The 12,751-nt window shown below is 48.5% G+C and overlaps 1 protein-coding gene across 3 annotated transcripts in view; it reads right to left on the bottom strand.

The window, feature by feature from the left end:
- LOC308110522 (zinc finger protein Aiolos-like) overlaps positions 1-5,790 on the bottom strand; it is a 27,438-nt gene extending 21,648 nt beyond the window's left edge. The window contains exons 1-2 of one of the 3 annotated variants that reach the window (XM_080464870.1): positions 5,604-5,790; positions 2,943-3,010 (exon numbers count right to left, since the gene is read on the bottom strand). In XM_080464870.1, coding sequence (XP_080320996.1) covers positions 2,943-2,994 — 52 coding nt within the window. In that variant the 5' untranslated portion in view covers positions 2,995-3,010; positions 5,604-5,790. The remainder of the gene's footprint in view (positions 1-2,942; positions 3,011-5,603) is intronic. The other 2 variants (XM_080464869.1, XM_080464871.1) reach the window with 2 other exon arrangements.
- Positions 5,791-12,751: the final 6,961 nt, after the last annotated feature.

Here is a 12,751-nt window from a genome sequence, read left to right as displayed (position 1 = left end):
AGTACATGGTACTAACCATAAAGGAACCTGGACCACTACAGTACATGGTACTGACCATAAAGGAACCTGGACCACTACAGTACATGGTACCGACCATAAAGGAACCTGGACCACTACAGTACATGGTACCGACCATAAAGGAACCTGGACCACTACAGTACGTGGTACCGACCACCATAAAGGAACCTGGACCACTCTAGTACATGGTACCGACCATAAAGGAACCTGGCCCACTACAGTACGTGGTACCGACCATAAAGGAACCTGGCCCACTACAGTACGTGGTGCCGACCATAAAGGAACCTGGACCACTACAGTACATGGTACCGACCATAAAGGAACCTGGACCACTACAGTACGTGGTACCGACCATAAAGGAACCTGGACCACTACAGTACGTGGTACCGACCATAAAGGAACCTGGACCACTACAGTACGTGGTACCGACCATAAAGGAACCTGGACCACTACAGTACATGGTACCGACCATAAAGGAACCTGGACCACTACAGTACATGGTACCGACCACCATAAAGGAACCTGGACCACTACAGTACGTGGTACCGACCACCATAAAGGAACCTGGACCACTCTAGTACATGGTACCGACCACCATAAAGGAACCTGGACCACTCTAGTACATGGTACCGACCATAAAGGAACCTGGCCCACTACAGTACGTGGTACCGACCATAAAGGAACCTGGCCCACTACAGTACGTGGTACCGACCACCATAAAGGAACCTGGCCCACTACAGTACGTGGTACCGACCACCATAAAGGAACCTGGCTCACTACAGCGTGGTACCGACCACCATAAAGGAACCTGGCTCACTACAGCGTGGTACCGACCACCATAAAGGAACCTGGACCACTACAGCGTGGTACCGACCACCATAAAGGAACCTGGACCACTACAGCCTGGTACCGACCACCATAAAGGAACCTGGCTCACTACAGCGTGGTACCGACCACCATAAAGGAACCTGGACCACTACAGCGTGGTACCGACCACCATAAAGGAACCTGGACCACTACAGCCTGGTACCGACCACCATAAAGGAACCTGGCTCACTACAGCGTGGTACCGACCACCATAAAGGAACCTGGACCACTACAGCGTGGTACCGACCACCATAAAGGAACCTGGCTCACTACAGTGCGTGGTACCGACCACCATAAAGGAACCTGGACCACTACAGCCTGGTACCGACCACCATAAAGGAACCTGGCTCACTACAGTGCGTGGTACCGACCATAAAGGAACCTGGACCACTACAGCGTGGTACCGACCACCATAAAGGAACCTGGACCACTACAGCGTGGTACCGACCATAAAGGAACCTGGACCACTCTAGTACATGGTACCGACCATAAAGGAACCTGGCCCACTACAGTACGTGGTACCGACCATAAAGGAACCTGGCCCACTACAGTACATGGTACCGACCATAAAGGAACCTGGACCACTACAGTACGTGGTACCGACCACCATAAAGGAACCTGGCTCACTACAGCGTGGTACCGACCACCATAAAGGAACCTGGACCACTACAGCGTGGTACCGACCACCATAAAGGAACCTGGACCACTACAGCGTGGTACCGACCACCATAAAGGAACCTGGCTCACTACAGTGCGTGGTACCGACCACCATAAAGGAACCTGGCTCACTACAGCGTGGTACCGACCACCATAAAGGAACCTGGACCACTACAGCGTGGTACCGACCACCATAAAGGAACCTGGACCACTACAGCGTGGTACCGACCATAAAGGAACCTGGACCACTACAGCGTGGTACCGACCATAAAGGAACCTGGACCACTACAGCGTGGTACCGACCATAAAGGAACCTGGACCACTCTAGTACATGGTACCGACCATAAAGGAACCTGGCCCACTACAGTACGTGGTACCGACCATAAAGGAACCTGGCCCACTACAGTACGTGGTACCGACCACCATAAAGGAACCTGGCTCACTACAGCGTGGTACCGACCACCATAAAGGAACCTGGCTCACTACACCGTGGTACCGACCACCATAAAGGAACCTGGCTCACTACAGCGTGGTACCGACCACCATAAAGGAACCTGGACCACTACAGCGTGGTACCGACCACCATAAAGGAACCTGGCTCACTACAGCGTGGTACCGACCACCATAAAGGAACCTGGACCACTACAGCGTGGTACCGACCACCATAAAGGAACCTGGACCACTACAGCCTGGTACCGACCACCATAAAGGAACCTGGACCACTACAGTACGTGGTACCGACCATAAAGGAACCTGGACCACTACAGCGTGGTACCGACCATAAAGGAACCTGGACCACTACAGCGTGGTACCGACCATAAAGGAACCTGGACCACTACAGCGTGGTACCGACCATAAAGGAACCTGGACCACTACAGCGTGGTACCGACCATAAAGGAACCTGGACCACTACAGCGTGGTACCGACCATAAAGGAACCTGGACCACTACAGGCTGCCATTCCTAAATCCACGTAGCGTGTAAATTGAATTGTTGCAAATACACCAGCGCTGCTCGTCTCCACCTTCACAGCAGAGTCTTGCACTGCGCTGGTTTGGCTACGAGCCAGCTGAGGAACAGGTCTGTTGCTCCGGCCACATGAAGTTCCTCGTGCTCGTGAACACAGGCAGTAATAAGAAGAGTTCATTTGGCCTGAACAGGAGAGGAGAGGAGCAGGAAGAAGAGATGAAGAGCAGAGCAGAACACACACACACACACACACACACACACACACACACACACACACACACACACACACACACACACACACACACACACACACACACACACACACACACCCGAGGCTGCCCCCACTGCTGAAAGAAATCCTAGAGGAACCAGTACCAATGGTACCAGTCGTTGAGCAACCCAGACCGCGGTGGCTCAGGGATTTGCACTCACCCATCCCGTCTCCCTCTGAGGACAAAGGCTCAGGATGCTTGTCTGCGTTCATGATGAATATAAACGTTCTGTGAAGAGGACAAGATGTGATAGGTGTTAAAACTGTGTTTGTTTCTAAAGCAGTTAAGACGCAACAGTAATCTGACTACATTTCACAGTAACGAGCTGTTTGATTGCATTACAGCTCTAGCGTTATCCAGAGCTACTGTTTCCAGTGAAGAGCAGCTCAGTTACTTTTCACCAAACTCCTGTTTGATGGAGGAAACGCATGTTGATACAGAACCAGAACTGCCCATTGAGTCCACTGGTAACTTTAGCAATAGTTCAAACTGTGGTCACTTATAATCCCACTGATCTCCTGTTCACCGGAGGAGGAGCATCGGGAGCGTCTCAGACCTTCTGACACCGACAGTGGAGCGTTAGCATTAGCCTCTAGCTTCAAAACCTGCGATTAGCATTAACATACTTTAAAAGAGGTTTAGCTTCCCTCTCGACGAGCGAACATCCAGATTATAGAGCATCTTCCTACACTAACATCCAGATTATAGAGCATCTTCCCACACTAACACCCAGATTATAGAGCACCGCCCCTCTAACATCCAGATTATAGAGCATCTTCCTACACTAACATCCAGATTATAGAGCATCTTCCTCCTCTAACATCCAGATTATAGAACATCTTCCTACACTAACATCAAGATTATAGAGCACCGCCCCTCTAACATCCAGTATATAGAGCATCTTCCTCCTCTAACATCCAGATTATAGAGCACATTCCTACACTAACATCCAGATTATAGAGCGCCTTCCTCCCCTAACATCCAGATTATACAGCATCTTCCTACACTAACATCAAGATTATAGAGCACCTTCCTCCTCTAACACCCAGATTATAGAGCATCTTCCTACACCCAGATTATAGAGCATCTTCCTCCTCTAACATCCAGATTATAGAGCACCTTCCTACACTAACATCCAGATTATAGAGTAGGGGTCCTCAACTCCAGGCCTCCAGGCCGGTGTCCTGCATGTTTTATGTTTCTCCCAGTTGCAGAACACCTGAATGTTCCTGGGGTTTCATTACTTGGCTTTGTTACAGGCTTGATGATGACATCATCATCCGATTGAGGTGTGGTGAAGCTGGGAGGAGCTAAAACCTGCAGGACACCGGCCCTCGAGGCCCGGAATGGAGGACCCCCTGTTATAGAGCATCTTCCTCCTCTAACACCCAGATTATAGAGCACCTTCCTGCACTAACATCAAGATGATAGAGCATCCCCCCTCTGACATCCAGATTATAGAGCACCTTCCTCCTCTACCATCCAGATTATAGAGCACCTTCCTGAACTAACATCAAGATTATAGAGCATCCCCCTGACATCCAGATTATAGAGGATCTTCGCCCTCTAACATCCAGATTATAGAGCATCTTTGCCCTCTAACATCCAGATTATAGAGCATCCTCCGCCTCTGACATCCAGATTACAGAGCATTTAACATCCAGATTATAGACCATCTCTCAAAGAGCTAGCATCTGGATTATAGAGCATCTTCGCCAGCTAACATCCAGATTAATAATAATAATAATGGCTTGGATTACTACAGCACTTTTTTCACGCTGACTCAAAGCGCGTCCAGAGAGCATCAGTCATTCACACCAGTCCCACCAGTGATGCTAAGCTACGTTGTAGCCACAGCTGACAGAGGCGTGGCTGCCATTTTGCGCCAACGGCCCCTCCGGCCGCCACCAACATTCATACGAGGCAATGTGAGTAAAGTGCCTTGCCCAATGACTTGCCACAATGACTGTTTGATAGAGTGGGATTCGAACCACCACCTCCGGTTATTGGACGACCGACTCTACCACTGAATCACCATATTACAGAGAATCTCTCGAAGAATCTTCCTCCTCTTACATCCAGATTATAGAGCATCTAACATCCAGATTATAGAGCATCTCTCAAAGAGCTAGCATCCAGATTATAGAGCATCTTCCTCCACTAACATCCAGACATCCACAGAGCTCAACACTCCAATAATGAAGCTCTGTGTACAAAAGTAGTTTTTGTAACTTCACTACTTTCTAAAAGTAGTAAGTGAAACCCAGTGGAAAGGGCTGATGATGTCACGTGGTGTCAGACCGTCTCGGACTAACAGAACCTCTCACAGTCTCCTCTGCTATTCTCTGCAAAGAAGGAGAATAAATAGTAATGAGAGTTGTTGCTGGTGTGAAAACAGGTTTATTTTTATCCAAAGAGAAACGGAAGAAAGGGCTCACGGTTGGCTGCTCGAGCCGCCGCCACATTTAGTCTGATGAGAAAAAGAAGATGCTCGAGACTTTTCCGTTCCCACATCCAGTTAAATTCAATTACTTTCCAGACTCGCTAAGTTTTGACTTTTTAAAGTGCAATTAATGTGTAAGAAAAACAAACTGCAGCTGATAAAAAGGAAGCAGTGTCACAGTTTTTTCACTTGTTTCAGAAGTAAATGAAAGAAAGTTTATGTGCAGGTTGAAGTTAAAGGTAAAGCAAATCCCTGGAGTGATGGAATGTGTGGAAGTGAGGAGAGGAGAGGAGAGGAGAGGAGAGGAGAGGAGAGGAGAGGAGAGGTGAGGAGAGGAGATTAGAGGAGATTAGAGGAGAGGAGATGAGATGATCCTACCTGCTTCTGGTTCAGCTCTGCTGTCACTCTGCAGATCACCACACTCAGGTCACTTCAGTCAAGTCTGCAGGAAGCTACAGCCGCAGGGCGCGCGCGCGCGCGCGCGCACACACACACACACACACACACACACACACACACACACACACACACACACACACACACACACACACACACACACACACACAGAGCAGGAAACGTTCATCAAGACAGTAAAACTGTGATAAGAAGCCACGTGCTCAGAGACTTCAGTGTTTGAGGAGCTATAGCTCCATCTTGTGGTCAAACTCAAGTTTTCTTATTAAAACTGCCTCTCTGGGGAAAAGTTTCATTAAATGTGAACTCATTTACCTCGTGAGTGATGACTCACCTCAATGTTTATGTGGAGAGAAACTATTAACCATTATGTTAAACCACCTAACAGCTGATCAGTACTGATCAATACTGATCACTCTGGCCACGCTGGAATCAATATTACCAGAAATTTGAATTACTGCTTTTCTGCCAACTTCTTTAGTGGCAAACACCAAGTCTGACATTCTGATATGGGGAAGCTCACCTGCCATTAATTGGTAGAATTACCTAAATCCCTGTTGGTGTTCTAATGTCTGCCACTTCTCCGACCAAAGCATTTTTTTCAAAACAATCAATGGAATTATTTCCGGCCTGTTATGGTCCATAGAGGAACCTCGGGTCCATAAAACTACACTTCAAAGGTGTAAAATCAATGGTGGACTGTCTCTTCAAAATTTCCAAATGTATTATTGGGCAGCACACGTACACAAAATCTCCTTTTGGTTCAAATCAACAGATCTACCTTGGTATAATTTAGAAGCGCAGTGAAGTGTCATGTCCTCCCTAACTGCTCTACTGACCTCCTCTATCAACCAAGGCTGTACAATCAACCAAGTAGTTCGCTCCACACTTAAAATCTGGTACCAATCTAGGAGACATTTTTTATTTAAGTCAACATCTATTTTAGCCCTCTTGCTGAGAAATAATTTATTTCGCCTCGCATTTACAGACTCAGCCTTTTATTTATGACATAATAAAAGCCTGAAGTGTTTTAAGAACCTCTACAAAGATGGTGTTTTTTGTTTCTTCACTGATCCTGAGGATTTCACCTCCCTCCCTCCCTCCCTCGCATCTTTTTCCCGATACCTTCAAAACAGACTTTGTGCTCCAGCTTTGTTTTCATCCTTCCTTGCCAGACCACAGAACCCACAGTGGGAGGAGTTTCCAAGCCACAACTTACATCCAAAGTCACTCGTCTCCAGACTTTATATTAAACTCTTATCTGTCTGAACTTTGAGGATGATTGGAGGGATGCTGTTCTTAAGAAAATCCATCACAGCTCAATTTGCACTCGCTTCACACTCATACGTTTCAAGGTTGTGTTCAAGGCTCATTAATCTAAAGCTCCACTGTCGCAAATCTCTTGTTCACAACTTTCTTCCTTTTCGCTAAATGATTTAGGGCCCGCTCAAAAAATATTGTCAAGACTGACTCAAGGAAGTGTCAGTGAGCAAGGCGGTTGAAGTGAAGATGGCGAGTGAATGCCGTTTATTTACACTATGTACAGTATTAAAGGACAAATAGAGGCTTTGGTGGTCGTGGATTCTGAACACAGGAAGGCAGGCGGCAAACAGGAAACAGTCAGCAGCAGCTCTCCGTAGTTCTCCGTGGCCTTCAGTAGCTTCCTATCCGCCAGCCTGAGACAGGCAGGGGGCGGGGCCAAACGGTGGGCGTGACCTACACACAGGAGGAGAGGGAGGAGCAACTGCAGGTACACACAAACCCCGCCTTCCCAGCCTGGAGAGCCAGGGCCGTGGCAATATTCTTAATGAAAATAGATTCCATGATTCCATTCCAGGCTCCATGTTGCCATATTCAAACTCCCAGAGAATTCCAGGCAGTTTTCCTCCAGGCAATGGGATATTCTCGTCTTCACTTCCTCACTAGCAAGACGGTATCTTCTTCGTCACTGGAAATCGACTTCCGCTCCACCTCACACCCAGCGGCTCAAAGACACCGCGTCCTTTCTAAAGCTCCAGAAGATCAGATACTCAGCGAAAAGTAACTCTGACAAGTTTCATACCAAGTGGGACTCATTTCTTTTTTTCTTTCTTGTCCCTGTTCGGCAGCTTCGGTCCACAATATGATGTGATTGAGAGCCTTCTGATGTCTGACATTTATTGCAACAGGAGGAGATGTGGACCCTCTTCCAGCCCCCAAATATATTCATTTTCTAAAAGGGACTAATTAAGAATCTGCTTGTTGTTTACAAGTATGTTAATAAAAGTGTCATCTTAATTAATGATCTCTGTTAATAATAAAATCAATCATTTCCATCACTGGGGGCCTCTCTCAATATAGAAAAGATTGTTGTAATGTGGTTCATAACCGCTCTGTATTTAAATTAAGTTAACATTTGCTGAAATTGAATGACAATGAAGAGCCCCACCTTGGTAAGTTATCACCAGCCGCCACTGGTGTGTATGTATGTAATCTACCAAGTTTTCGCAAACTCTAGAAACCCAAATTGTATGAAGAGTTCAGTGATGGTTTGTCATCATCCAAGGACTAATCTTTTACATTTTGGGAGCAAACAGATCCTGGGGAGGTCAGATATTTACTCCATTGTAGAAACTCTGGAGCTCTACTGTGAGCCGTCGGCCAGTGCTGACGCTGCCGTTAGCCGTCTGCTAGCACACTGCTCGCTCCGCTTCCCGCCCCGCCCCGCCCCCCTCTCTACTCTCAGCCAATCACATGCTCACTCACGCCATGTTTACACATACCTCGGTTTTTACAAAAATTGATATTTCCCCCTCTACGTTTACAAAACAAACCTGTAGGGGGCCGTGTAAAGCGAAGCATGAAGCTATTATATATTTTTTCATTTCATTTATTTATTTAAAGGAACAATGTACAACTTAAACATAAATGTTGACATTTGATGCATCGTACCAGATTAAGCCGGAGGCTAATTCGCATCTGCAGTCCGGTGGCAAGTAAAAGACAATCATACATAACAAAGACATTCACAGGACGATGTTAAACACACAGAGATGCATACCAAGACATGAAACAACACTAAAAAATAAAATTACCCAGACTTATTCCCCCCCCCCCCCCCCCACACACACACATCAACCAGACAAGGCAACATTAAAAATACTAAAATACGGAAGGTCAGTAGGAGGAAGGTCGCCGCAAAGAATTGTGGGGCAGCATGAGCTGGTCTCCTTTGGTAAAGGAAGCATCAGTGGTTCCTAAGCTATAGGAGGTTCTAAAGGAAGCATCAGTGGTTCCTAGGCTAAAGGAGGCTCTAAAGGAAGCATCAGTGGTTCCTAGGCTAAAGGAGGTTCTAAAGGAAGCATCAGTGGTTCCTAGGCTAAAGGAGGTTCTAAAGGAAGCAAAGAGCCTCCTTTCCTTTGTTTATTGAGAATTCGGACGGTCCTTATCATGGCCGCCACACAAAACACTTCCGGGGTTCAGGAGAAGTCGATGGTGAAGGAGTTAGGAGGGACAATTCGTACGTACCCTGAGTGTGAAAACCAGAACTACAACCCTAAGAACTGAAGCCTTGGAAACATATTGCTGTTTGTTTGTTACTCTGGACGTCAGACTGCTTTGACTCAGATTTTGTAAATATAAACATATCAATGGTTTGCCACTGAAGCCATCGACCTGTTAGTCTGAGTTTTTATGTTGTGGAACCACTTCCCAGATGGGAGCGGGTGTTATCCAGGAGTTCTGTCAGTGCAGGTTCTGGTGGTTCTCCTCTGCAGGCATCCAGCAGACACAGCATCCAGGCTGGGAAGCTCAGCTCCGATGATCTTCTGAGCCATCTTCACAACTCGGGTCAAGTCTTTCCTGTTCTCTGCTGTGCAGCTGGTGTACCAGACATTGATGTCCTGACAGAAGATGCTCTCCACAGCGCTCCTGTTAACCAGGTTAACCAGGTTAACCAGGTTAACCATGAGCTGGGGGAGAGACCAGCCCACTTCAGTTTCCTGTGGAAGAAAAGCCTGCGTTGTGCTTTCTTCACCAGGTGGGAGGTATTAACTGTCCAACAGAGGTCCTTGGTGATGTAGGGCCCCAGGAATTTGATGTTTACCACAAACTCCTCCACCTCTCTATTCATATGAAGTGGTGGTGCTTAGGGGGCTGTTGGTGACATTCAGAAGCAGGTTGTTCTCTAAAGGAGAGATTATTCCCCCCCCAACCCCCCCCCTGGTCCTTTGCCTGGGCCGAGGTGTGTTTCCCTGCCCGTTACCCAAACCAGGGTCTGTTTCCTTACCCCCTACCCGAACCAGGGTCTGTTTCCTTACCCCCTACCTGAACCAGGGTCTGTTTCCTTACCCCAATCTGTCTGTCTCTGTAGTGAGCCTCCTCGTTGTTGCCGATGAGCCCGACTATAGTGGTGTCCTCAGCCAACTTCACTATAGTGTTGGAGGGTTGGATGGGGGTGCAGTACTGAGTGAAGAGGGGGAACAGAGCTGGGCTGAGCACACAGCCCTGTGGCACGCCAGTTTTCAGGATGATGGCTGTGTGTCTTCCTATCCTGACAGTCTGCGGCCTGTTGGTAAGAAAGTCCATAATCCACGTGCAGAGTGAGGTGGGAAGTCCAAGATCCTGGAGTTTGTGAACCAGTTTATGGGGGATTATGGTGTTGAAGGCAGAGCTGAAGTCAATGAAGAGCATCCGGGCGTGTGTGTTTGGTGGTTTCAGGCGGGTCAGGGGTGAGTGGAGTGCAACAGACACAGCATCCTCTGTACATCTGCTCCTCTGGTAAGCAAACTGGTCTGTCCAAATCTGCAGGCATGGTGTCTCTGATGAGGGACAGAATGAAGCTCTCAAAGCATTTCATGAGGTGGGGACAGCAGCTTGTTGCAACAAGAGGCTGAAGAGGTCAGTGAACACTCCTGCTAGCTGGTCAGCACATGACAGCGGGGTGCGGCCCGACACCCCGTCAGGTCCTGCAGCTTTACAGGTCTTAATGCACTTCAGAGCAGATCTCACCTGGTGTCGCTGCTGGATGAGAGGCGGTTCCTCACTTGGAGGGCTGATCGGAGGATCTGTTCTGAAGTTGTGCATATTAAAACGTGCAAAGGAGTGGTTCAGGGTGTCAGGCTTGTGATCTGGGGACACCTTTGTGGTTTTGGTGGTCGACACTGCCTGATAGCAGAAGTGGATGTGAGCCAGGACAGCTGAGGTGTAGGAATCCAAATCTACTCCCTCTACAAATCCTCAAAACTGTCCTGCAGCAGAGAGGTGGCTTCCTCCCCACAAACCTGGACCGTCCTGGTTGGTCTGGTCCTGCACATCAGAGGCTTGTAGGACGGAGTCAGGAACAGAGAAATGTGGTCAGACAGGCCCAGCTGTAAAGATGGTACAGCTTTATAGGCTCCAGGAATGTTGGCGTTGACTTGATCCAGTATAATATTTCCTATGGTAGGGAATTTAATGTTCTTATGAAATGTGGACACTTCAGGTCCTTGTTGTTAAAGTCTCCCTCTATGATCAACCTTGCCTCTAAGTGAGCAGTCAGCTGGGTGTTGACGCCGCCGTGTAGCTCCTCCAGGGCTATGCTGGCATTAGCATGCGGTGGAAAGTAAACAACAGTGATCAGAACAGCAGAAAGCTCCTGTGGCAGGTGAAACGGCCTGCAGTTCACAGCCAAGTACTCCAAGTCCAGGGTGCAGTGTGACCCAGGCATGTCTGTAGCTGGAGCTGTTGTTGTGGATGCAAACACACACTCCCCCCGCCTTTGGTCTTACCGGACGCAGCTGTTCGGTCTGCCCGGTGAATGGAGTGCTCCTCTAGCTCGATAACCGCGTCCGGGATGGTGCCTTCAAGCCCAGTGCCCATGATCATCATCTCACAGCTGCTTGTTCTCTGAGATGACATCCTGAGTCTCAGTTCGTCCGTCTTGTTGACCAGTGACCTGATGTTGGCGAGGAAGAAGCTACGCTGTACCGGTTAGCCTTGAGCGTAGTCTGCAGGCCACCACGCTCGCCGCTTTACAGTCTCCATGCTGCCTCCAGCTTCTCAGCAGAGGGATGGAGATCAAGCTGTCATGGTCGCGCTGGTGTTGGATCCCCGGAGGGATGAAATCTTGATTATCCAGGACGGGATAATGACATCGGGCTCCGATTTCAAGGAGTTTGGATCGTATGTACTGTATTTTGATTGAGTAACGATTGTATGGAAGAATATAAAAAGTCATACAAAAGCAAATAAGAGCTACTGTTGATCTCGGAGCACCAAGCCGCTATGTTGGGCTGACGACTCAGACTCTTTGTCTCCTCGACCAGCTGCTTCAGTTCAACGTTTCCCCAGTCAGTTCTGTCATCAAAGGCCTTGATTCAACAGTGTCGAGATATTCTTCCAGCTGTGCTGCTGCACTTCCCTCCTGCAGATGTTCAGGTAGGGAACCACTGCAAACACCTGAGCTGAGCGGCCGCTGCTCGGCCTGGCGAAGCTCGGCCTGGTGAAGCTCGGCCTGGTGAAGCTCGGCCTGGTGAAGCTCGGCTGCTGCTCACGATGGCAACCAGCCACCAGCCCGAGGAAGAAAAGCTGAAAGAACAAGAACACACACTCACAAAGCACTGCAATGCACGCTGGGTTTCCATGGCAAACCCAGGCACACACACACACACACACACACACACACACACACACACACACACACACACACACACACACACACACACACACACACACACACACACACACACACACACACACACACACACACACACACACACACACACACACACACACACAGAGCATAATAAAACTGTGCAGTGTCGTTAAAACATATCCTGCGATCCCACTGGTGGGAGGCTTTTTTAGGACTGGTGGGGGGCAGGGCGGCAGTGGGGGGTGTGGGGTGTGTGTGTGTGTGTGTGTGGGGGGGGGGGTTAACTGTCCATTTGCCTTTTTATAGCTGCCCACTTCAGTTAGGAGCAAGAGAGGGAGAGAAGGAGAAGATGTGGGAGCTGATATAATGACGGGAGGGGGAGCACTAACAGAACTGACCACTGTGCGGACACACACACACACACACACACACACACACACACACACACACACCACACACACACACACACACACACACACACACACACACACACACACAC

This window comes from Lipophrys pholis (genome assembly GCF_963383615.2).
Source record: "Lipophrys pholis genome assembly, chromosome: 5".
NCBI lineage: Eukaryota > Metazoa > Chordata > Actinopteri > Blenniiformes > Blenniidae > Lipophrys > Lipophrys pholis.
Note: the sequence above shows the minus strand (reverse complement) of the source record. Positions and strands in the feature narration are given on the sequence as shown.